The following is a 27,771-nucleotide window of genomic DNA, read 5'->3' as shown; positions in this document are numbered from 1 at the left end:
AGTATCTAGGTCTTGAATGTTTTTGTTAAATTTATTCTATATATTTTGTTTTTTGCTTAGTACTATAAACAGAATTTTAAAAATTCCAATCCAATTAACTATGACTAGTATCAGTAATAGTAAGTATAGTAATAATAGTAAAAATACTGATGTTTTTATACTAAGATTGTATTTCACAACGTTCCTAATTTCTCTTATTTGATCAGGTAGTATTTTCATAGATTTCTTACATTTTCTATCATGTCATTGGCAAATAAAGTCAGTTGTTCTTCCTTTTTCGCCAGTATGCTTTTTTGCTTTCTTGCTTTATTACAGTGGCTAGTACTTCCAGTATAGTGTGGAGAGAATGGGGATCCTTGCCTCCTTCCCAATCTTGGAGGGAAAGCATTTGATATTTTGCATTAATTATAGATATAAGCTTTTTGTAGATGCCTTTTATATATTAAGGACATTCACTTCCATTTCAAGTTTACTAATTTTATCATGAATAGATAAATATTAAAAAAAACATTTAATGCCTAATCTAGCAAAGCAACTGTATGGTTATTACATTGATTTAATTAGGCAGTGACCTCTTGCATTATTTTTAGTGGCTGTTCTATACTCTCCTGAAACTGTAAGGACTATTCATCAGTGTAACCTTATCCATATTTTTACTGAACCCAATCTGCAAAAATATAATAGGGAGCTAGGGATGGGCCCTCAAAATACATCTTGATTTAAGAAATGTATCAAAAACTGATGTGATAAAGAATTACCCTTGCAAAAAGCCACAGGTCCAGGGGATGTTCCAGAGATGTTTTAATGAATATTCAAAAACTGTTAATTCCTATGTTAGACAAATTATTCCAAAAAATAGAAAAAGAGCAAAAACTAATTCGCTCATTTGATGAAGTTAGTGTGACTCTGGTTCTAGTACCAGGTGAGAACAGCACAAGAAAATAGAGTGCCATTTAATTTATGAACATGAATTTTAAAATATTAAGATCTAACTTGGGATAAACAAATCCAATGTGGCTTTTTAAAAAGAAATTCATGATTAAGTAAGATTTATTCCAGAAATAAAAAAATGATTAAACATCAAAAATCTATTAATACATTACATCAAGACACTAAGGGCAAAAAACTGTATATTTCAATAAATGTAGAAAATATATTTGATAAAATTATATAATTCTTAGTAACTAGATAGAAAGTTTAACTTCATTAATAATTCTATTTCCCAAAGTTATAGAAAATATTAAATTTCTGGAGAAAACTTACTCACTTTAAGATTACGAGCATGACAAGATACCCTATTATCACTGCTAATGTTTAAAGGCAATTGAGGTTCTTGCCATCAATTAAAAAAAAAATTTTTTTTTAAAGTAAGCTCACAGAATCATACGCAAGGCTCAAACTCACCAACCGTGAGATCATCACCTGAGCCAAAGTTGGACACTTAACTGACTGAGCCACCCAGGCGCCCCTTAAAATTTTTTTTTTATTTATTTTTGAGAGAGACAGAAAGAGACAGAGCATGAGTGGGAGAGGGGCAGAGAGGGAGGGAGGCAGGCACAGAATTCGAAGCAGGCTCCAGGCTTTGAGCTGTCAGAACGGGGCTCAAACCCACAAAGTGTGGGATCATGACGACTTGAAGTTGGATGCTTAACTGACTGAACCACCCAGGTGCCCCTTGTCACCAATTAATAAAAGAAAACAAGATATGGAAAAACAAGAAGGAAAACGATAAAAGTGCCATTTGTTTTCAGAGACAACATCATTATTTATATGAGAAACAAATAAGGTTTTACAGAAATGGATGAGCTGATCCTAAAATTCATATGGAATTGCAAGGGACTCAGAAGCGCTACACCAATGTTGAAAAAAGGAGAAAGTGGGAGGACCTGTACTTCCTGATTTCAAAACTTATTAGAAGTTACACTAATGAAAACAGTGTGGTATAGGCATAAGAAATGATATAGTTCAATGGAATAGACTTGAAAGTTCAGAAATAAACCCATGTATGTATGAATAATTATTTCCTACAAAGTTGCCAAAGCGATTCAGTGGAGAAAGAATAGTCGCTTTAATACACGATTCTGGGATAACCCGATATTAACATTCAGAAGAACAAAGTTGGGCCTCTACTTCACACCACATACAAAACATAAACTCAAAATGCAGCAAAGACTGAACTGTAAGAGCCTTAACTATAAAACTCTCAGAGAAAACACAGAAGTAAATCTTAATGATCTTGGATATGGCAATGTAATCTTACATAAACACCAAAAGCCTAAGCAATTAAAGAAAAAAAATTGGGAATCCTCAATTTTAAAACTGTTCTACATCAAAAAATGTGACTAAGAAAGTGAAAAGACAACCCACAGAATTTGAGAAAGTATTTGAAAAATCACCTATCTGATAAGGGATTTGTACGCAGAATATATAAAGAACTCTTATAACTCAATAATCAACTCAACCCAGTTAAAAAACTGGTAAAGAATCTGAATAGACACTTTTCAAAGGAAGATATAAAAGCTGTCCATAAGGATGGGACCAAATGCTTGACATGCTGACTCATTAGAGAAATAATTATAAAAACCACAATGAGAGGCCACGTTACACCTAGTAGGAAGGCTAGAATTTAAAAAGTGGAAAATAACAAATAATGGTGAAGATATGGAAAAATTAGAACTCACATATATTGCAGATAGAAATGTAAAATGGTGCTGCTACTGTGGAAGAGCTTAAGAAGTTAAACATAAGATATAAAACATATGACTCAACAATTCCGTTACTTAGGTATCTACCCAAGAGAAAGGAAAATATGTGTCCACACAAAATTTTTACATAAATTTGTAACAGCCAAATATTGGAAACACATTAAATGTCAATAAACTGCCGGAGAGACAAAATGTGGTATACATCTGTACCATGGAATACTACTCAGCAATACAAAGGAAGAAACCACAGATATGCTACATCACAGATGAACTTTAAAACATTACTCAGGATAAAAAAAAAGCCAGACACAAAAGACCATATGCTATATAATTCTATTTCTATGAAATGTTCAAAAGAGACAAATTTATAAATAGAAAGTAGATTAGGGTTGGGCCTAAAATTAGGGATTAACTGGATTTGGGCATGACGGTTCTTGGAGGGGTGGGGGGATGGAAATGTTCTAAAAACAATTTATGGTTATGGTTGTACAACCTGATAAATTTCCTAAAAACTCAATTATATACTTGAAATAAGTGCTATGTAAAATACATCACAATACAGTTAGACAACACACACTAACACTATATGTTTCACAAGGTCATACACAAATGGAAAGGTATGAATTGAACATAACAGAATGGCGGGCTGCAGGTGTGTTTATGCAGGGGAAGGAGAGTGGGCTAAAAATGAATTTATGAATTACTAAATGATTATTCTAAACAGGAGTCAGCTCTGCAGGAAACAACGATGTCTGTAAAATATGAACATATGATCAATCCTCTGGAAATGAGGTCTTAAAAGTAAACTACAGTAAATATTTTTATAGATTTATAAAAAGGAAGAAATAATCCCACCTTACTTTTGGCAGACACTAAACTAAGTCACATAATTTAAAAATAACTTCATGTGATCTGAATTTGTTGTGATAATGCTACTTAAAAAATATCTGAAATGCAGTGAATACTCCAAATCTCATTAAGTTCTAAGGCAAAAGAAAGAACACAGAATTTAACAAAGACAAGTACACCCTGAATGGTGTGGGCTAAGTTCCTTACAACTTTAACACCTTGCTAGTATCTGGGACACTACAATGAATTATACAAACATACAACCCTGAAAAGACAGTGATAAAGAAACACTGACCTTTAATGACTTGGTAACGAAAGAAAATCACTTTTTCTTAAAATGGGAAATCATGACATACTATGAAATCATGAGTCCTACGAAAAGGTCTGCCTAAAAAAGGCTTCTTGGTCAAATAAATTTAGAAATTCTTCACAGATTTCCCCCGCTAATGTATTCACTATATATTAACGTATTACAGTATCTAAGAACAAAGTCTCCAAGACTTCCAAAGAATAAATCTGATTAATTTGCAAATCCACAAAATCCTTGCCTCATATAACATTTTTTCATATTAAGAGGAATATACATTATTAGAAAATGCTTCATTAAATATGTTATTTGCTCAAAAAATGCATTCAACCAATATCTACTGAACACCTACTATGGGCCAGACCTTGTTCTACATGCTTAAAATTTCAGCAGTAAAATCAATGTTCATTCCCTCATGGAAATTTACCTTGCAATGGTATTACAGGTTTCATCCATATTTTTTCCTATTATATGAAGTGATAATATTGTCAAATGGGCACAAATACCAAAAGGGAGAAAAAGGGAGAAAAGCAAGGAAGTATATGAACAATGTGTATACACAGGATGGGCGAGATGAACTTATTTTCTAAGAAGACACCAACTTAAAGACCAATGGATTATAGCCAAACTATTCACTTATATGAAATGTTTAAAATAACTAGGTACTTCTAATAATGGGATATGATGCAGTCATATCATTCATATGATTAATATGGAAAACAAATTTAAGGAAACTGCAGAAGAGGGGCGCCTGGGTGGCTCAGTGGTTGCATGCTGGACTCTTGGTTTCAGTTCAGGTCATGATCTCAGGGGTGTGGGATCAAGCCCCGAGTTGGACACTCAGGGGTCTGAACCACTCAGGCATTCCTAAAGACACTCTTTTAAATACAAATTTATTTGTATAGGACAGAAAAATCACTGAAAAGACAAAAATTTTAACAATGGGAAAGCTAAAATAGATGGTATGAGCCTTTTTTTACCTTTATGTATGAATTTATTTTTTAAACAAGACCATATATAACTTTTATAAGAAATAAAGCAAATTTTAAGATTGTTTATTATACGTATTTCCAAGCAAAGCATAAAATGTGAAAGGAGGTGGGAGTGGTATGATTTTTCTTCTAGATTTGAGAAAATATTACTGAAAAAAGGACAAAGCACCGCTCTGTAAGCATTGGTTAGGAAAATACTTCACAACAAGGAGGTTTTAGGTGATTAGGCACTTTGAAACAAAAGGATTAAGAACAACAACAGGGGGCACCTAGGTGGCTCAATTGGTTGCCAACTTTGGCTCCGGTCATAATCTCATGGTTCATGGGTTCGAGTCCCACATCAGGCTCTGTGCTGACAGCTCAGAGCCTGGAGCCTGCTTCGGATTCTGTGTCTCCCTCTCTCTGATCCTCCCCTGCTCGCACTGTCCCTCTCTCTCTCAAAAATAAATAAATTTTTTAAAAAAATTAGGAAAAAAAAAAAAAAAAAGAACAGGACATGACTGAACTATAGGCTGATACACAGAAAAATAAGACCCCTAAGAAAAAAACTAAAACAAGTACCTCTGAAAAAAGCTGAATAAAGAGGACTTGAGGGGTTTAAGCATTATCCTCTAATTTCAAATATTTAATGCAGAAATACCAGTTTTTCTAATTAGGAGTATTAAAATGTCATTAAAAATTACCTTTCTTATAAGGTGGTTTTCAGTATCTGCCACATATATGGTATTGTTCCTTATGGCTACACCCTGTGGTGAATTAAAAGTTGACTCTGAAAATATTCCATCTTTTCTTCCAGGGTTGGGTCCTAAAAGACAAGATAACCACAAGACAAATTTTTTCCTCTTAAAAATCTATCTCAAATTAAACACCCCCAATTTTTTTCCCCTTTCTTTTCCTTTTCTTATATCTACATAGGAAGATGGATATAAGCTGAACCTATTGTGGTAGTAATTTTTTATAACATATGCAAATCAAACCTAAATAAACAAACAAACAGTATTTAGAGCTTGGATTTTAATATAAGTAGCATGATATTTTTACCTAAAAAAAAAAAAAGTGTTTCCCAAGATCTATTTTTTACAAGAGTAAAGTTTGCTAATGATAGGGCTTGCTGAGTAATGTCACTAGTGCACTTTAGTAGCATATATCAGAAGAGAATATTTCTATTTTTTATTATTTTTCTCAAGTTTATTTATTTATTAAGTGCCTGGGTGGTTCAGTCAGTTAAGTGTCTAACTTTGGCCCAGGTCACGATCTCACAGTTTGTGGGTCTGAGCTCCATGTAGGGGCTTTGAGCTTATAGTTTGGAGACTGCTTCGGATCCTGTCTTCCTCTCTCTCTAACCCTCACCTGCTCATGCATGCCCTCTCTAAAATAAACAAACATTTTAGAAATTAGTTTAGGGGTGCCTGGGTGGCTCATCCAACTTCAGCTCAGGTCATGATATTGCAGTTTCTGAGTTCAAGCCCCACATTGGGCTCTGCACTGACAGCACAGAGACTGCTTAGAATTCTCTCTTCTTTCCTCTTTCTCTCTTCCTCTCTCTGCCCCTCCCCTGCTTGTGCTCTCTCAAAATAACTAAAAAAGTTTTTAAAAATCTGTTAAACTACAGCTAACCAGTATTTCCTAATATCTGACCACAGAAGTCTTTTGAAAAACTACTATAGAAAAATTATCAATTTATCACAACATAACATTATTCCTAAAAACATGTTTGGGAAAGGTAGCTTGCTGCTGGTTCCTCTGTTTACCAAAGGTGAATATTCATTTATACTATTTTGAAAATTATAGAATTAAAGATCTTTTAACCATTTAAATTCCATCTACTATAACATAAATTTTAAGCAACAATTCTTCTAAGTACTGCTTAAACCCAAACACCAACTTGCCCAAACAAAAGAAACACAAAATATAGAACTCTAACAAAAATTAAAAAGAAGAAATGTGAAAAACTAAAGAGATAAGGGAACAATATCTAGGCATACTAAGAATAGCATCAGGGCTTAAGAATAAGACTAGTTTATTTGCATTAGGAATGCAGATCCCCTACTTTATGAACTAATGCTGTATAGGTTACTAAACCAGGACTGCAAAGAGATGCATAACTTTTTTTTTGACTATTGTTATGTCAATTCAGCCTGCATAATCAGGAATAACAACAATGTACTTAACAGATTATACTATGTAGATGTACTGAGCCCATTTGAGATCTAAAACCAGGGAGATACATTTCAATACATTTCCTTGAGCTGTTTTTTCAATGTAAAACATACAACAGATCATAATTAGAAGCGAACTTTACCTCCAATGCTGTACTGAATTTGTCCATTCTTCCAGACGACCAGAATTCTATGATGTCCAGTGTCTGCTATCACCAGTCTATTAGAAACATGGTCGACTGTTACCTTGCCCGGAAACAGCAATGGTGACGGTGGCAAAGAATCTTTATAGAGTTTTACTTCTATTTTATTACTTCTGATCTGTCCCCTGTCTTTGTAATAGTTTAAAGCTATTGAAGTATATAAAAATAATTTATCTTTGTGTCCCTCTCCAATCAAAGAAAATAACATATTTCCACGAGGTCCGACTATGACCAAAGTTGGCCAGCAGGAGACTTCTAATTCTTGCCAAAGGCTGGCATCTGCGTCATTAACCACAGGGTGGGTGATGTTGTATCGAAGAATGGCGCTCTTAATATTATCCAGGACTTTTTCATTTGGAAACTTAGCTGAGTGAACACCAACAATCAGAAGACCATCTAAATGGGAAAAATTGTAAGTTAAACATTATGAAGTATTCAAGACTAAATGCCACCATCTATGCAATTAAATTATGGGTCATTAATAAACAGTCCAGAGATTTAAAAAAAAAAAAAAAAAAAGGCAGAACTAAGTGTCTTCAACTGCATTTAAACCATGTATTAAAAAAATTAACAAATATCACGACGCTCTTGATAACTAAATAAAAATAAATATGATCAAAATCATGTGCCTCTTTCAGGATTAAACCACTTTGTGCCCTTTATCTAGACAAAGTTTAAAAACCACATTAATTTCTTATGAAGATATTGAAATGCTGTGATTTTTTTCTCCACCTAATATAAAAGCCCCTTTGAAATTCAGTGACTTTCTATGACTGCTTTTTGTTAGTATTTATTGTCACATTATCCTCTTAGATTTTTCTAGCCTTTCCACATTACAGATTAACAGAACAAATATAAGCAAGATATTCCTATAATATTAAGGTCTTTGATTTATTTAAAATTCCTATTATGTGGTTTTTAGAACAAGCCTTAATTGTAGATAGCAGAAAAAATAAAAAGGAAAAAGTGTTCAGCTGGATTCAGAGAAAAAACTCAATATTGCCTATAGAGGTAATAATGGCTATGTAAATTACAATCTCCCAACACACTCATCAAAAACTAATAACATCAGCATGAAGAAATAAAACCATACAAATTGGGAGGTGTAATTTCCTAAGAGATCATCCTTCCATTTGTAACTATTAACTCCCAACAAAAACACAGACATTACACATGTACACATACCCCTCTCCCTGCTTGAGGACAGAGAAAAGTAAACAAAAGCAGGTAGACTGTTGGAGGAGGGGTAAGTTTCAAAACTTGGAAAAGCAAACCATGAAAGGGAGTTTCCAGTTTTATTTTCCCCTTCATGCCTTTGTATTGAAGGTGGACCTCAGTTTGGGAGCAACACAGGTGGCTAGGACTATGGAAACCCCTTTCTGGTCCAAGAAGAAATGGAAACTGGAGAGTGTGGGGGAAACCCCAAGGGGAAGAGAGCTGGCAAAGGAGACTCCCCATTATTGAGAATGAGCACCGACAAGTCCATGCACATACTATACACATGTGAGGCAGCCCTCCAATGGTATAGCAAAAGCTTAAAGAACCAGGAAGTGAACTGCTGGGTTGATTAAAGGTGACATGGAGCTGATGAAGAAGGGACGGAACTCTGACTTTGCACCAAAAGAGGTGAATGCCTACAAAAACAACAGACAGACACCAGCTCCAAAAGGAAGCAGAAGTTTGAATTAGCAGACAAAAGATGATAAAGGAACTCTAACTTTGCTCCGTGAGAGGGGCGCCTGGGTGGTTCAGTTGGTTGAGGGTCTGACTCTTGAGCTCCGCTCAGGTCAGGATCCCCAGGCTCATGAGACTGAGCCCTGAGTGGGGCTCCGAGCAGTGTGGAGCCTGCTTGTGATATTGTCTCCTTCCCCCTCTGCTGCTCTCCCTGACTCTCACTGCCTATCTCTGTCTCTCTCAGAAAGAAAAAAAAAGTTTAAAAAGAAAAACACACTTGACATGAGTGAAAAAATAGAAGATAGAATAGGAAATAGAAATAGAAAATAGAAAAAAGAACTAAATGAAAATTTAGAACTAAAAAATACCATATTTAAAATATTCACTGAATGAGCTCAATGGCAAAAAAAAAAAAAAAGATGACACAGAAAAGAGTCAGTAAACCTAAAAATAGCTCAACGGGAAATTATCCAATCTAAGGAACACAAAGAAAGAAGACTGAAGAACAAAAATGAACAGACCCTCAGGGACCTGTGTAACAGTTTTAAATGATCTAATGTATGTGGATTTGGAATCACAGAAGGAGAAGACAAAAAGATTGGAGCAGAAAAAAATATCTGAATAATGCCAAAACTTCCAAAATTCATCTGAAGATATAAATGTACAGAAAGTCCAGAAATGGTCTCACAACTATATGGCCAACTACTCTTCAACAAAGCAGGAAAGAATATCCAAAGGAAAAAAGAGTCTCTTCAACAAATGGTGTTGGGAAAATTGGACAGCGACATTGCAGAAAAATGAAACTGGACCACTTTCTTACACCATTCACAAAAACAAATTCAAAGTGGATGAAAGACTTAAATGTCAGACAGGAAACCATCAAAATCCTAGAGAACACAGGCAGAAGCCTCTCTGACCTCAGCCGGGGCAACTTCTCAGACACGTCAGCAAAAGCAAGGGAAACAAAAACAAACATGAACTATTGGACTTCACCAAAAGCTTCGGCACAGTGAAGTAAGCAATCAACAAAATTAAAAGGCAGCCTAAAGAATGGAAGAAGATATTTCTTTGCAAATGACACATCTGATAAATGGTTAGTATCCAAAACTTATAAAGAACTTCTCAAACCCCAAAAACAAGCTGAGTTAAGAAATGGTCAGAAGTCATGAATAGGCACTTTTCAAAGAAGACATCAGATGGCTAACAGACACATGGACAGATGCTCAACATCACTCATCATCAGAGAAATACAAATCAAAACTATGATGAGATAACCACCCCACAACTTTTGGAATGGCTAAAATTAAAACACAAGAAACAACAGGTGTTGGCGAGGATGTGGTTGGAGAAAGGGGAACCCTCTTGCGCTGTTGGTGGGAATGCAAACTGGTGCAGCCGCTCTGGAGAACAGTATGGAGGTTCCTCAAAAAACTAAAAAGAGAACCACCTGTGATCCAGGAATTGCACTATTAGGTATCTATCCAAAGGGAACATAAATACAGATTTGAAAGGGTACATGCACGCCAATGTTTACAGCAGCATTATCAACAATGGCCAAACTATGGAGAGAACCCAAATGCCCATCAACTGATGAATGGATAAAGAAGATGTAGTATTTATGTGCAATGGAATATTACTCAGCCATCAAAAAGAATAAAACCTTGCCATTTATAATACAGATGGAGCGAGAATGTATTATGTTAAGTGAAGTAAGTCAAATCCGAGAAAGACAAATACTGTATGACTTCACTCATATGTGGACAAAACAGAGGATCATATGTGAAGAGTAGAGAAAGAGAGAGGGAAACAAACCACAAGAGACTCTTAATAGGGAACAAACTGAGAGTTGACGGAGGGAGGTGGGTGGCAGATGGGCTAGCTGGGGGATGGGTATTAAGGAGGGCCCTAGTTGTGATGAGCACTGGGTGTTATATGCAAGTGATGAACCACTGAATTCTCCTCCCCAAAGTTTCTGCACTGTACATTAAATAACTAAAATTTAAATTAAAAAAATAAATTTACCGAATTCAAGAAATTCACTCTAAATAGGATAAATTAAAAGAAAATCATGTTAAGACACAACACAAATTCTGAAAACCAAAGATTAAAAAAGTTACTTCAAGGACATTTTAAAAGAAGATACACAGAAACAACCCAGTGATCAGTGGTTACTTAGGGTCTGGGAAGAAGGGTGGTAGGAGTGAGAGGGAAAAATTATACACTTAAAATATGTGCAGTTTACTATGTCAATTATGCCACAATAAAGTTCTTTAAAAAATAGCATGAGCTCTGGAGTCAGGCTCCCTATAATCAAATTCTGCTTTACCACTTGCTGAATTACTTTGGGCAAGTTACTTAATCTCTCTGGGTATCAGTTTTCATATTTGTAAAACTTGGAAAATACTAACTGCCGTATAGGTCAGTTTTGAGGATTAAAAGATAATCCAATTAAGGTATTTAGCATAGTACCTAGTATAGTATAAAAGCTTAATGAATGTTGCTACTATTTATTTTAAGTTATAAGTACAAGGATGGCATCCAACTTTGGCTCAGGTCATGATCTCAACATTTCTGAGTTTGAGCCCCACTTTGGGCACTTTGCTGTCAACAAAAAGCCTGCTTTGGATCCTCTGACCCCCTCTCTCTGCCCCCACGCCCTGCTCATGCTTGCTCGCTCTCTCAAAAAAAAAAAAAAAAAAAAAGACATGAAAAGTTATAAGTAAAAAGATAACCAATAAAATATAACTTTTTCTAACTATAGCAATTAGTAAAATAGCAAAGAAAATACATCGTGTTAAGAAACAACAAATAAAACCAAATACATATAATGACCATGCATGATAATAAGTAAATATGAATGGGCTTAACTCAAAAAAGAAAATGGGGGGGGGGTCATCTGGGTGGCTCAGCAAGTTAAGCTTCCAATTTCGGCTCAGGTCATGATCCCGCAATTCGTGAGTTCCAGCCCCATGTCAGGCTCTGTGCTGACAGCTGGAAGCCTGGAGCCTGCTTCAGATCCTGTGTCTCCCTCTCTCTCTGCCCCTCCTCCACTCACACTCTGTCTCTCTCTCTCAAAAAAAAAAAAAATAAATAAAAACACCAGACATTTTTAAAAATTACAAAAAAATTTCTTTGGATTTTAGGAAGGTGTGTAATTTTATTCCAGGGGTTACCTTTATATTAACACATTTTATCATGTTATAAACATATTAATCCCCATTTTTCATAACCTTTTATTATCTGGTCAATCAATTATTTAATTTCTACCTATTACCTATACAAGAATCACTAGTTTTCTTTAGTTGTATTCTTTCTACTTTTGTTAGAATCAGATTTTATATTCTTCTTCCACCCACGGGTGACAGATTTCTATTTGTCACTTTGGCTACAGGGGAAGTTTGTCCAGTACCCTAGTCCCTGCCTAGTTCAGAGCTGTCCCGTCCTCTACGAGATGCCTTGTGAGCCAAGGGAAGGTGTAAAGGCAGCAGCAGCTACATGTTATCTTCTGCTTGGAAGACGGTGCAGGGTGCCAGGTGCTCTCTGCATTTCATGCCCTTGGTAGCTCGCCTGCAGGCTCACCTTGCTGGCGGGCGGGCTGTGGGACAGGAGTTAGGCCCCACAGCTGTACCACGGCTTCTGCCAGATCTCCCCCCTCAGCATCTCCAACTCTTGGATCAGATGAGTGTTCAGCTCCACAACAAAAGACACCCACTTATTCTGACGGTCACTGCACTGTGTAGGTTGGAAGCTCACATGAGTTCCAGTTTATGCTATGCTTGCTCTCCCAGACTTCGTATCCATCTTTCCATTTCAACCGCCTGACCTGCCCTACTTCAAGTTGATGCACCAGACACACAAGTAACAGTCACACGCAGACTGGATAAGCAGTTCCCACAACTATGCAAAGTCAAGTACGTATAATAAATCCTTTATTATTTCTCATCACTGGTAGTGATTCTGCTTCTCTAATAAAACCCTAACACACCAAAACTGTACATCCCCATTTTGGTCTTAGTTTTGTGAATACATGTATGAAATCTTTATCCATCCATCTGGCAGTTCCCTTAGTCATTCCTGGCTAGAAGATGCCGTCTCTCAAGTAGATTTACCAGAAAGCAGACTCCCAGGTGCATCTACTCACAGGTCATTCTCTGAGTTCCTGGATATTCAAAACTAGTTTTCTATAACCCTGATAGACTCCTGAAAGACAGCTCGTTAAACAGAATATCCTTGGTTTGTACTTTCTCTATGTAAGCTTCTTGAAAATGTATGTTGGAGTGCCTAGGTGGTTCATTCGGTTAAACACCTGATTTCAGGTCATGATCTCGTGGTTTGTGAGTTCAAGCCCTGCATTAGGGTCTGTGCTGACAGCTCAGAGCCTGGAGCCTGCTTCAGATTCTGTCTCCCTCTGCCCCTTTCCCACTCACACCCATGTCTGTCTGTCTCTCCCCTTCTCTCTCAAAATTAAATAATAAAAATTAAAAAAAAAAAGAAAATGTACTGTTGCCTTGCTTTGTGTGTTATTCATGTAAAGTCTGTCCTAGTTTCCATGTTTTTGAAAATCAGTTTTTCCTGGAGGCCTAAAGATATTTTTTAAACAATTTAAAGTGTAGTAATTTAAAATAAGATACTCCTTGGGCTGTTCTGCATCAACTTTCCCTGGTATCTGATAGTACCTTTCGATATGTAGATTCAAGATTTCTTTTATTTCCAGAGCATTTTCTTGGATTCTAATTTTACATACTAGTTTTGATCAGTTGTTTTGATTGATTTTTCTTCAGTCTCCAAGTAGCCTTATGTTGGATCTCTTCTGCTTGTCTTTCATATCAATCATTTCCTCTATTTTTACTTCTTTAGCTTATGTTCATTCTCTAAGTTTGTTCTTCTTCTCTACTTTGCTCTAATGCCCCTTATTACATTTTTATATGAATTTACTGCACCTTTAGGCACCTTGTAATTTAGTCCCCATTTATAAAATAATTTGGACTTTCTTCTTCTATTTCTTTTCTGAATTCAACCCTCCTTACCTCTTGCAGGCGGGGGAGGGGGGGAGACATTTCCATTCTTAGTTTTTAAATTTCTGATTCAAGATTCTTTTTAATTATTCTTAAATGCTGTTTGAGGGTATGTAATTCAATATGGAGGATTGTGTTACCGTTTTTGTAAATTTTGTGATCACTTTTAAGAATGTTCATCAACACTTCAACTCTAAATTACATTTTCAGCTGAATGCGATGTTTTTTAATATTCCCATCTCACTTTGTGGACAGGTCTCCTAGATTGAGAGCACACTTTCCTGACAGTTCCCTTTTTCTGTGCAGTTTCATTTTTGGATAGCATTGTTGCAAGAAAGGGTTGATGTGTATTTTCTCTTTTCTTTCCTGCAAGATCCTTAACTTTTCCTTTTTTTTTTTTTTTTTTTTTTTAGTAGATGATCTTTGAGGGAAACCACATCTCTATACCTGATTCCCTCCAAGAAGTAATGCTTCTCTGAGGCTTCTGTTCTTAGTCCCATACTCTTTCAAGAGCTGGTGCTATGATCCAAACATGTGCTCAGTATTTTGCATTTAGTGTTGGGAGTTTCTCTTTCTACCGGTAAGGGGGTTACTCTGTGCTTAGCCCAAGACCACCCTTTTTTTTTTTTTTTCCACTGAATTTTTCCCCCCATGGAATCTGTTAAGACACTCCCATCCCTGTACCAGCACGTGCAGGCTTACAGCAAGAGGTCCTTTAATGGAATTCAGTTTATTTCTCAACTTACAGGTAATTTGAATGCCATGATATTCTCTGTCTCCTAGTATTGCTGAATGCACGATCAAGTGTGGTTTTGTTTACTCTCCTTGTTGTTTTTATGTTTGAGGAAGAAGATAAATGTGGAGATTCAAAATTAGGTGGCCTCCATTCTCCTCCAAAACCAGAAATAGAAGAAATAGATTCGTTTTTAACATCAGATATATTGAGATATAATTTACTTAAATTTTGTCCCTCAATACTTTAACTGATTAAATAAAATATAACTAAAGTAAAACCAGCCCCTTTCTTAATGGAGAAAAATAAGAATTCCAAATAAGATGAAGAACAAGGCAAAGATGCCCACTGTCTACTAATATTAAATAATGAATTGGGAGGGAGCTGTTTAGCCAACAAAATTAGACAAATAAATTATAGACATGAGATTTGGAAAATTACTTTGCAAATAATACAGCATGTTAGGGAAATCACAGAGAATTACAAAACTAAACCAGATAATAAAAGATTTAGGAAGTAGAATATAAAATTAACAACAAAAAATAATACAAAATTAAGAGATAAAAATCAATTATCTTTTATATACCTATAACCAGTTGGGAGTATATAATGGTAGACAAAACCCTACTTAAAATAAGTAGCCAGAAATACAAGAAAATATTTCTTAAACACATTCTAAAATATAATTTAAAACTACATCAAGGGGTACCTGGCTGGCTCAGTCAGTACAGCATGTAACTCTTGATCTTGGGATCATAAATTCGAGTCCCAAGTTGGGTGTAAGTAAACTTAAATAAATAAAACTACATAAAGATACCATCTTTTACTTATTAGACCAGTACACATTTAAAAAGCTTGTCAACCATACACAAAAATAAACTCAATATGGATGAAAGAATGAAATGGGAAACAGGAAACCATCAAAACCCCAGAGGGAAAACAGGCAACAACCTCTTTGACCTTGGCTGCAGCAACTTCTTATTTGACACATCTCCACAGGCAAGGGAAATAAAAACAAAAATCAACCATTGAGACCTCATCAAGATAAAATGCTTCTGCACAGTAAAGGAAACAATCAACAAAACTAAAAGGCAACTGACAGAATGGTAGAAGATATTTGCTAATGACATGTTAGATAAAGGGTTAGTATCCAAAATCTATAAAGAACTTATCCAAACTCAATACTTGCAAAACAAATAATCTAGTGAAGAAATGGGCAGGAGACATGAACAGACACTTTTCCAAAGACGACACCAGATGGCCAACAGACATATGAAAATATGCTCAATATTGATTATCATCAGGGAAATAAAAATCAAAACCACATTGAGATACCACCTCACACTGGTCAGAGGGGCTAAAATTAACTCAAACAACAGATGTTGGTCAGGATGTGGAGAAACGGGAACCCTCTTGCACTGTTTGTATTTTCACCAACTAGTGCAGCTACTCTGGAAAACAGAGTGGAGGTTCCTCAAAAAATTAAAAATAGAATTACCCTATGACCCAGCAATAGTATTACTAGAAATTTATCCAAAGTATACAGGAGTGCTGATTCATACAGGCACACGTACCCCAATGTTTATAACAGCGCTACCAACAATTGCCAAATTATGGAAAAAACCTAAATGTCCACCAACTGATGAATAAAGAAGATGTGGTATATATATACCATGGAATACTACTTGGCAATGAGAAAGAATGAAATCTTGCCATCTGCAACAATGGGGATGGAACTGGAGGGTATTATGCTAAGTGAAATAAGTCAGTCAGAGAAAAACAGATACCATATGTTTTCACTCATATGTGGAAGTTGAGAAACTTAACAGAAGACCATGGGGAAAGGGAAGGGAAAAAAGTAGTTTCAAACAGACAGGAAGGCAAACCATAGGAGACTCTTACATATAGAGAACAAACTGAGGGTTGATGCGGTGGGGGGCCAGGGCGCAGGGAAAATGGATAATGGGCACTGAGGAAGGCACTTGTTGAGATGAGCACTGGGTGTTGTGTGTAAGTGATGAATCATGGGAATCTACTCCTGAAGCCAAGAGCACACTGTATACACGGTATGTCAGCTAACTTGACGATACATTTTATTTAAAAAAAAAAAAAAAAAAAGCATGTCAATACATTTTACTGGAGCGACAGTGGGAAAAGAGGCACCCTCACAGTCTGGTAGGAATACAAACCAGTACAGCCCTCCTGGCGCACAATTTGGCAATACCCAACAAAACTATACTATACGCATTTAACTTTGATCCAGAAATCCCACTACTAGGAATTCACCCTTAAGATATGCCACCAGCAATACAAAAACATATCATGAGGTTATTCACTGTAAATGCAAACTACTGGAAACAACTCAAAAGCCAACACATTGGACAGGACAGTGAGTGAATAAATTTTGGCGTACAAAGACACATATGTACACACACACACAAAATAGAGTGCTATATAGCTATAAAATAATCAAGAAATTCTCTATATGGAGTGGCTGCCAGGATAAACTGTTACACTAAAACAGCAAAACACCCCAAAACATCTAGAGTAGGTCACTGTTAGTATTTTTAATTTTTTTAATGTTAATTTATTTTTGAGAGAGGGAAACAGAGCACAAGCAGGGGAAGGGCGGAGAGAAAGGGAGACACAGAATCTGAAGCAGGCTCTAGGCTCTGAACTGTCCGTACAGAGCCCACGAGCATGACGTGGGGCTCGAACTCACAAGTGGTGAGATCATGACTTGAGCCGAAACCAAGAGTAGGATGCTTACTTAACTGGCTGAGCCACCCAGACACCCAGTATTTTTTTTAAAGAGGAAATTAAAACATAGAAAGACTGGAGCAGTGGGATGAGAAGAATGGGAAAATAGAAACAGGTAGAAGAGGTGGTAGATCGAACTACATTTTCTGACCAGGACCGTGCTAAAAGTTTACATACTTGAAACAAATATCATCAACGAAAACTACTAACAGAAACAAATGAATCTAGCCGTACTTCAAATGAATAATATAACCTCATGGGGAGTAGGGAGGACTAGTCTAAGTAATTTTTAACTAGTTGGAAGGGACTGGAAGTAAAGACACCCCAGAAGCAATGAGCACAGGTTGTACCCAGTTTTTGGTTTCTCAAACCCATTCCCAATATTCAATACTGAACAGAATCAGAGCTCCATGGAGAAATGGCTGATTCAAGGAAGGGGCTGGGAAAGTATAAGAGGAACCTTTAATTACTTTGTTGTGACAAGTAAGGAAGTGCTCAGAGAATAAGGACAGACCAAAAGGACACAGGTGACAGCTTGAAGAGGATTCCATTCAGCCAACAGGGACAACAGGAATATCTAAATAGTGATTTAGAACCCAATGAATTAGGTAAGAATTCATTCGTCACGTCTCTCTATAGTTTACATGTGTAAAATATATATACATGCACACTATGTATCAAAATATACATATATCTGTCTATTCTCGGTGATCAATATACCCAACACTTCTTTCAAGAAGTGAAGGCTAAGGGGAGATGTGAACCATGAGAAGGTGTTAACTAAGTGAAGAGAGCAATGAAAGATTCTATGGAGAGAAAACACACCTAAGACAGTGTATGAAAGAGAAAAGAGACTGAACAAGTGACTAGGGCAGGGAATGAAGGGGAGCGAGGGATGTAAGGGATCTAGGCTGTTATCCATAGGAGCAATGGAAGTCCTATGGATAATGAAATGCAAGTCTCAAAGATAATTTATACCAGGGGCGCCTGGGTGCTCAGTTGGTTAAGCAGCCAACTTCGCTCAGGTCATGATCTCACGGTTTGTGGTTTGAGCTCTGCATCGGGCTCTGAGCTGACAGCTCGGAGCCTGGAGCCTGCTTCCGATTCTGTGTCTCCCTCTCTCTCTGCCCCTCCCCTACTCATGCTGTTTCTCTGTCTCAATACTAAATAAACATTAAAAAAAAAAAAGATAATTTACACCAAACTCAGGACTTTCCCCTCCAAACCTGTCCTTTCTCTAGTGTTTCCTTTCACTGCATGGCACCGTCATCTGTCCAATTAGACAAGCTGAACACCTACCCAGGACGTCTCTGTCATACCAAGGAGCCCTCTCGTATCACCTACGTTTAATCCATGATGAAATCGTCTTGATCTCATCCCTCTATCCTAGTTTCAAGCTGTTATCATGTCTCACAGGAAGCCCAACAGCCTTGTCACAGATCTCCCATCCAGTCTTGTCCACTAATTGGTTACCTAACCAGGAGTGGGATTGTTTTTTTATTTTTAATGTGTATTTATTTTTGAAAGAGCAAGCAAGCACGCACGAGCAGGGAAGGGGCAGAGAGAGGTAGGCACAGTCCAAAGCAGGCTCCAGGCTGTGAGCTGTCCACACAGAGCCTGACACGGGGCTCGAACCCACAAACTGATATCATGACCTGAATGAAGTGGGACCAATCTTTAAACAAACACAAATCTCATCCTGTCACCTTCTTCCAGAAACTGCCATTGTTCTTGTGTAAAAACCAAATCCCCTCTAGCCAGCACTCTCCACGCCCTTCTTCCCTGCCCTGGGGGTGTTAATGCAACCCGCCTTCCTTCCCTTCCTCCAGAACAGCATTATTCCTCTCGCTTTAATGCCTTAACAGGCAACCCTCCTTGGGCCTGGAATGTTCTTCACCCTTTCTCACCTAGTAAAACTATACCTTTCTTTTACATCTCAAGCTTAATTTTCACTCTTAAAAAAGGTTTCTTTAATTCTTCCACATTAAACCCCATTATTTGTTTTCACAGCACCCTGTAATTTTCCTTCTTAGTATTAATCAGAAATTATAAAAATAGTTGTGAGTATTTAAGTCTTGCCCTTGTTAGACTGTAATTCCTATTAATTATTTAGGGACCATGCATGTTTTATTATTCACTAGCACGTTACTCAGAAAATAAAACTATGAATAGACAGGCCATAAATACTGAAGGAATTTATATATTTATACAATATGTAAACCATATTATATTTTCTAAATAGAATATCTATATTAATCTATAAAGAAAATTGCCAAATAACAATGCCTCCCATTTTTTCAGTGTCAATTACCTTAAAGTATAGAGATGTTGCTTAAAATCTTTTGCTTTTTATGTTAATTGTACACTTACAAATATAATGTCAAAGATTCTTCACTTTATGAATAATCTGCCAGCACAGGGATCAAAACTACTCCATTTTAATAAATTATGGAAGGAAAGGAAGAGAAAGGGAGAACAGAGAAGAGAGAAGAGAGGGAGGGAGGGAAGGAGAAGCCATATAAAAATAACTGCTTCTAAAATATTAGTAAAAACTTCAAACAATCACTTTAAAAGCTTCCAAGGTCTTAGTTTTCAGAGAGGTAGATACATAGAATTGTACTAGATTATAATTATACAAAGAATATATACATTATATGTATATATTATATAGTATAATCATACACATTGTAATAACCTAGTTAAATGTGAAGATTGAAAGTAATTCCGTTTTACATGTTACAAAATTGTAAATGGAGACATTTTGAAATCTAGAAGGCAAGCATGACACTTCACTAGGCAAGTTATTTCAGGCAGAATGAATGCTAAGTGTCAGGGCCCTAAGGCAAGAGGAGCAGGGACACTGAGGAACCGAGAGAGGCCAGAACACGGAGGGAAGAGAAGGGTGTGGAGAAGTAGGATTTTAGGTCTCATACTAAGAGAGAGGGAACCATGAACTGAAAAGATCAAAATCACTGAACATTAAAGCACAAAGCCAAAGCAAATTTGAAAAAATTTTTTAGAATTTCAAAAACTGACGTTATCCTGTCTGTCCATCCTGAAACATCCTAAACCGACCAATATTTCCATCATACTTTAGCTGTTTAAAAACAGAATAACAGATGTACTGCTGCACAAAGAAGACGCGGTGTGCGGCTGTGAGTTCACACGGCACGCCTGCTGGTATTCCTCCGAAGGCCTGCTCAGAAGGCTGGCCCGTGCCGGCCTCCAGGGGCGGTTCCCGCGATTCTCGAGATGGGGACGAGTGGCTCACGATGCCTAAACTGTTCGTACAAATAGTATGGTTTATGCTGAACCCTGGCTTTCCTTCTGGGACGCTAGAATTTCTGTAAACGCCACCAGGCAGAAGCTGCCTGTTTGGCCAGCCCCCAGTAAAAACTCTGGTTGCCGAGTCTTTAATGAGAGTTCCTGTGCTGGGAACTAAGTTGTCTTGTAGGACTCCCCTAAAAGAGGACTCTGGAAGCCTGTGTTTTGTCTCCCCTGGACTTAGCCTCTTGCGAGCGCCTTTTCCCTTTGCTGCCTCCACTTTGTATCCTTTAGCTGTCTGAGTCGTCCTAAAGAATTACTGGGCCCAGGAAAGGTCTAGGGAACCCTGACATGCAAGTTACATATGGACTCACTGAAAGGTTCAGTTTCATTATGAAATTAGAACGGCATTCCTCTAATTTTTAATAAACTATAAAACAGAAAAATAGCATCTCCTCCTTAGTGAGAATGCCAGCATTTACCTGGTGTACTCTGGCGTTTAGGTTGTTAAGTCTGATTTAATGATACATTAACATACCTGTAGGAGTCACATTTTAAAATGTGTCAAGTTTCCCTAATAAATGTTTTCTTATAAAACAAGAGTACTTTTTTCCTCAATAGCCATTGGGCTACATGTGGGTATTACATAATAATATGCCATTAATGTACCCAGCATAAAAAGGCAAAAACATTTTTATAAACTCTTAAGTAGAAACAGAAAAAAAAGGAAACAAAACCAAACAAAAACAAAACCCACCTGAGGCACCTGTCAGTTTAATGAAACATGTGCTAAATTATTATGAATTAATAACAAGCTTAGGGCACAGCTACCTTCTTAAATCTTTGAAGATCAGAGCCATTCATTACTATGAAATATCTTTTTACTTTAGACTCTGGCATTTATAACGTCTCATGCTATTATGAACATGATGCTGGTCACAGCTACAAACTTGATTTTAAAAGCTGTTTTAGAGAGGAAGAAACTGGGTATGAATTTGGACCCTTTTTGGGCTGGTTTTGGATTAAGAAGCACTTCACTCAGCTGCGCATTTCTTGCTTACTGATAAAATGCACTGAATAGTCCATGGAATTTAAAATAGGCTGCTGAATGTCACTTCAAGAACTATTAGCATTACCGCAAACATGTTCAGAAACAGAGTGGACAGTAACGAGACAAGACCCATCGCTGAAGGAAAGCAAATTAATTTAGTGTCAGCTTATTAAACTTTCATGTGATCATCTCCAGGTATGCCTGCTTTTGTGAATATGAATTGAGTATATCTTTTCAGCAATAAAAAAACATTTCTAAGTTTCCGGAATTTTCATAAGGTAGCATATTACTGAACATCTCTTTGCAATTACATTGTTGGGACCACTTCAAGTATTTTACTCTTCAAAAGTGTATTTGTATGCAAAAATAGTTTTTATTTTTTGTCACAATGTGCAATAAAAATGATGTTTCCAGTAAACCTTGTAAAAAGGTTACAAGGATCCATTCGAAGAAGTTCTTGAATGTGCTTCAGGTATGGGATTAAGTTAACCAAATAGTCTATTAGGGATGATTTTTTTTTTAATTAAAAAAATTTTTTTTATAGTTTATTTATTTTTGAGACAGAGTGACAGAGCACGAGTGAGGGACAGACAAAGAGAGAGGGAGACACAGGCTCCAAAACAGGCTCCAGGCTCTGAGCTGTCAGCACAGAACCTGTCGCCAGGCTTGATCCCACGAACTGTGAGATCATGACCTGAGCCGAAGTCGGCCGCTTAACCGACTGAGCCACCCAGGTGCCCCATATTAGGGATGATCTTAAGTATGGAACCAGTTCACCGGGATTCTTAACCCAGTAGGGAGCGCTTTTCTAAAACACAAATCTGTTCTCTTCCTATTAAACAAACCAAAAACAACTTAAACATCTTAGTATCTCCAGTGGAAGATGAAGTCCAAGCTATTCATTCTTAATAACACCACCCCTCACAACTGGGCCAAACCTCGTGTAGCTTCCTCTTCCTTGTCTTTGAGAGGAGCCCCTACAATCTTGCCACACTGGTATTATTGACCTCTCCCCATGAAACCTACTTTTCCATGTCTCCCTGTGTGTTTATCTGTTGCTTCCTCCTGCTCCCTTTCCATTTTCAGCTGTACTCCTGCTCAGTTTTCAAGTTGCGGCCTGTCTCTTCCTCTGAGAAATCTTTTCCAGTATTTCTAGGCAAAGTGAATTACTCCTTTCCTCAAGTTCCATAATGCTTTTTATTGAACGCTGTGGCATATTTCCTCAGTTAGCAGAGTACCCTGCACACACTACATGTTCAATAAATACATCTATAGGAGTTTAACCAAGACACACAGACACCCAAAACTCGGTAGATCATGAGATACTCTTATTTCTTAAATCAATACAGACGAAATTTTGGAAACATGAATTAGATACCAGGATATTAGAGTTCTTGATTAATCTCAGTGACTGGCAATTTCAAGATACAACGTATTACAATGTGTAAGCATCTTAGGTTTTACTTGCAATGAAGATTTTAAACTATCAGTCCTTTTCATCACTCCTTTTTTAAAACTAAGATATCTTTCAATTCTGTGCACATACTCTATTCTGATTGTTACTCTAAGATCATTGACTCTTTCACTCCAAGTGTGATGCTTCAACTAATTTAAGCCTAATAAATGGAATCTTTAATTAGCTTCATTCACCCCATATGCTCTCTTTTTCAGAAAAAAGTAAACAAGAGGAAAAAGATCTGAAAAAATTTCAAAGTTCTAAAGCAAATACTAAGTATAATCTCTTACATCTTCAGAATTTGTAATACCATAAAAGAGGATTTCCTAGTGTGCTTTGGAAAACATTAACCTTTATAAATCATTTTTTAATAAAGCAGGGTCAAAGAAAAGGTATCTGCTATAATATTTTACATTCCACTGCAGTTCATGTCATTTGAAATTAAAGGAAGTCTAATCACATTTCCTAATAAGAACGTTAAACCTTTATATCTTAGTGAGAAGATTAGAATCACAAGTTTCATTTTCTCGTAGAACAAATTTAAGTCTAAATACACAAAGCAAACTTTTAAAAATACTTGATCATAAAAAAGCAAATCATGACCTAACCTCAGAGAAAAAAAAATATTAAATCCGGTTCTTTAGGAAGGCAAACCACTATCTTTAAGCATAACTCTTCATGAAAAGGTACATGGAGTCCTTAAATCATAGATTAAGAATTACTTTTGGAATCCCTCAATCTCACCAAATGTTCATTCTCCTATGAGCAAATGAGTCGGCTACTTCTCCAGTGCTTGCGCCAGGGCAGTCTGTTAGAAACCAATGAAAGGGCAGATACCTTTATCAGAGTATGTGTGTTCTAATGCATGAAGATCAGGCAGTAGGTGAATACAGTTAATGCAGCAGTAGGTGAAGAAATCAAGGATGACTACTTTCCCACACAGATCCCTGTAGACAGAAATAGGCTCTTCCGTGTTCAGCCATTCTAATCCTGAAATTGACACAAAATAAATTATGATTAAAAGAAAAGGAAAAGATTATTTATCTAAAACTTTCCATTAAAACATAGACCATCGCTATTTCTAAGGAGGGGCTGAGGGAGTGAGGCAAGATAGGAAAGATGCTATCATGGGGCAATATGCAAATAGAGTAAAAAAAGCTATTAAATTCTTTCAGTAATAGAATTGTCTCTGTGTGAAAGAAAACAAGATCAATACATTTAGGTAAAAACATGAGTAAATATCAAATATTAAGAGGACCTATGTACACAATCAGGTTCAAATGAGCTTTTTAGAAAGAAGCTCAATCTTAAGAATAGCAAGACAGGACTATATTCAAAAAGGAACAAAGCGTTAAAATATAAAGCTAAACATACAAAATATCTAATTTCCTAAGAACTAAAATGCCCTGGATTTGAAGGAGCCCTTAACCACAAAACATTTCAAATGCAAAGTTAAGCAAAATACACTATTATAGATTTCATGGAAGCAACATTAATATTGATGAAGAATCTGCTGGCTTCCCTCCAAAGAAAAATGGAATTTCATTAATCTGTACTTTTATAAATGAGAATATATAATTACTTCAGCAGGACTTACAATTTTAACTATGCACTATGCAGATTTTGTTAAATACTAAACGTACAGCATCTCTATTTAACCAATTTAGAAAAACAAAGATAATGAATTTGTTGTTTAAGTAAATGCAGCCAAGCCAATTTGGGTGGAAGTGTATAATAACAGCTAATGACTAGTAACAGTAACTAGAGTTACTCAATTTAAACAAAATTCTAAAAAAAAAAAATCTGCAAATCAAACTAGTATTTCTGCTTTAATAGTCCATTAGTGAGGTCTTAGGGGAGAGTAAGCTCTTAATTATGCATTTTATTAAATATTAATTGTATAGCAGATCAAGTAATCATATAAAACCTCAAACTAATGTATATTTCATTTCTTAATGGCAAAATATTTATGAATCTGTCTTTTAAATTTATTTTCTGTGAATAGTCAAGAGTGACTTAGATCAGAGGGTATGGAAACTATTAAATGTGTTACGCTTACCATGCTTGATAATAAATTTTATAATAATTACAAGAATATCATTTTTAAAACCTGCCAACGTTTGGGACACCTGGGTGGCTCAGTTGGTTGAGCCTCCAACTCTTGGTTTCCACTCAGGTCAGGATCTCACCACTGGTGAGTTTGAGCCCCACATCAGGCTTTGTGCTGACAGTGCAGAACCTCTTAGGATTCTCTCTCTCCCTTCTCTCTCTTTGCCCCTTCTCCACTTGGTCTCTCTGTCCCTCTCAAAGTTTAAAATAAGCTGTTAACATTTATTGAGATTTCCTACAAATTAAGAACCTCAGATATATAATCTCTAATCCACGTAATTAAGCTGAAAGGTAAATAGCAGTTCTATTTCACAATGTAGTAAAGTAAGGCTTGGAGAAATCAAGTAACTTGCTTAAAATCAGGCAGCTAACAAATGAAGTAAGTAGGACGTAATCCCAAATCTATCTGATTCCATCTATGACACCACAGTTTCCCATAAACACCTACTTCTTTTAAGAAATGAACAAAGCATACTGTTTCTGAGATAGTTATGTTTATGACTTCTTGATTATAGGTCACTGATAAACCAAGGGAAAACTCTTATCTAGTACCCTGAGCTCAATAATCAGCTCCAGCAGAAAATCTGACGTCAAATACGAAGACCGAATATTTTGTTATATTATTTATGAATCACCAAGGTCAAATCTCATGGTAATAAAATACACCCACTGTAAATATAAACCAGAGTAGAAAATAAAAACATTGCCCCCAAACCTCACTGGTGACTAATTTATAACACTATCCTATCTAACTCCTTACAACTTTCTTTATAAACAGGCACATATGTATATAATCTCTTCAAGTTTCTTTGATGGGATAAGCAGTCATGCACCCAATTCTTTTGTAATAATGCCACAACATTTCAAATCCAGTATACTATTAGCAACAGAAAAAAAAATAAGCAAAAGGCTTGGAGAGACACCCAAGACTGCTGTCAGAGGCAAGGTTCTGCTATACCTCCCAGGAGGTACTGAACCCTGCCATTTCCAGCCAATTAACTATACATGTGGTTTCAGTATCATGCCAGGAGACATGCCAACACCAACGAAACAATGCGAGTCCCAACCAAAGAAGGGAAAGTAAGGTCTCATTTATCACAGCGAGATGTGCTTCCCAAGTAGCACTACGGCGAATATCCATTCCTTGGTGTTCCAAGCACTCAAAGAACCGGGATTCCAACCCAGAAGACAGGTCGTAATTGACTCAGATTTTTTTTTTAACCTTTTTTAAACGTTTACTTATTTATTTGGGAGAGCGTGAGCAGGGGAGGGGCAGAGAGTGGGGCAGACACAGACTCTGAAGCTCCAGGCTCCGAGCGGTCAGCTTAGAGCCTGACGTGAGGCTCGAACTCCCAGAGTGTGAGATCATGACCTGAGCCAATGTGGGACGCTTCAACCGACTGAGCCACCCAGGCGCCCCGGACTCAGATTTTTAAAATTACAAATGTCATGAGTTTGAACGGAGAAGTGTGGCCCAGCTAAGATACTTGCCAATCTGGGTTCTGTATAGTCTGACTTTGGCAGTTATTAGTTGTGAAGCCTTAAGGAAGTTACTTAGCCTTCCTGTGCCTCAGTTTCCTCAACTATAAAGTCAGTCTGTCAAGAAGCCTCAATGGGTTGTAGAGAAAATTAAATAGTCCCCTGAAGTGTTTACAACACTGTGCGGCACAGAAGCGGAAAGTGTCAAGATGATGCACGGAGGACGGCAATGACGATGCTGGGCGACCACTCTGCAACGACAGGATGGCACGGACATTTCAATCAGCACCATCCGGACCCACTAAACATTCATGGAATGTCTACCAAGTTAACACAAGGCCGCGGGCAGGGACTCGGGATTCAGAGGCGAAAGTGCACGTCCCCGCGCCCCAGAAAACCGCCTTCGGCAGCCACTTCGGGACCGAGGGAAGCGGCACGGCGGGCGAACAGCTCCCGCGCGGCCGCACTACCCCGCCTCGCCCCCCGCTTCAGGGGAGGGCACAGTCCCCGAGGAAGGGGAGGTTCCGGGAGGGGTCCCCACCCCGAAGCCTGCCCCTCACCTTCCGGAAACTCGGGCACTGACAAGTCCTGCTCCCAGCCATCCACCTTCTGCAGATACTGGTAGACCAGGCTGTCCTTCTCCTCCTGGGTGACTGCGTCGAGCAGGGCGTACTCCAGCGAGGTCTGAGCCGGGAGCAGGCCCGCGAGGCTGCAGCGGGCCGCCATGTTCTCTCCGGACAGTCCAGCGGCGGCAGCCGGGCCCGCGGGAGGGTCTCGTGCACCGAAAGAGGAAGCGCTTACAGTCCTTCGGTTTCAAAACGGCACATTCGCTTCACTCTCCGCCAGCCCCCACTCCACGCAAACGACACCTTTTCTTTTGTAATCATGCATTCCGATGCTAAGGTACAAAGTGTTGCAATTCCCGGGCCTGTAATTTAGCCACCGGCCCAAACCACCCCGCCCCTTCCAGAGCCTCTCAGCACAGCTGAGCCTGGACATTCGGAGCGCCAGATTC

General features: G+C 37.5%; 1 protein-coding gene across 1 annotated transcript in view; it reads right to left on the bottom strand.

Annotated features, from left to right (window-relative positions):
• The window catches only part of NHLRC2 (NHL repeat containing 2), a 59,557-nt gene extending 31,822 nt beyond the window's left edge, over positions 1-27,735 (bottom strand). The window contains exons 1-4 of the mRNA XM_029932608.1: positions 27,317-27,735; positions 24,006-24,158; positions 7,156-7,611; positions 5,537-5,658 (exon numbers count right to left, since the gene is read on the bottom strand). Of these exons, the coding sequence (XP_029788468.1) occupies positions 5,537-5,658; positions 7,156-7,611; positions 24,006-24,158; positions 27,317-27,482 (897 nt within the window). The 5' untranslated portion in view covers positions 27,483-27,735. The remainder of the gene's footprint in view (positions 1-5,536; positions 5,659-7,155; positions 7,612-24,005; positions 24,159-27,316) is intronic.
• Between the last annotated feature and the right edge of the window lie 36 nt (positions 27,736-27,771).

The sequence above is a fragment of the Suricata suricatta genome, chromosome 2 (assembly GCF_006229205.1).
Source record: "Suricata suricatta isolate VVHF042 chromosome 2, meerkat_22Aug2017_6uvM2_HiC, whole genome shotgun sequence".
In the NCBI taxonomy this organism is placed as follows: Eukaryota; Metazoa; Chordata; class Mammalia; order Carnivora; family Herpestidae; genus Suricata; species Suricata suricatta.
Note: the sequence above shows the minus strand (reverse complement) of the source record. Positions and strands in the feature narration are given on the sequence as shown.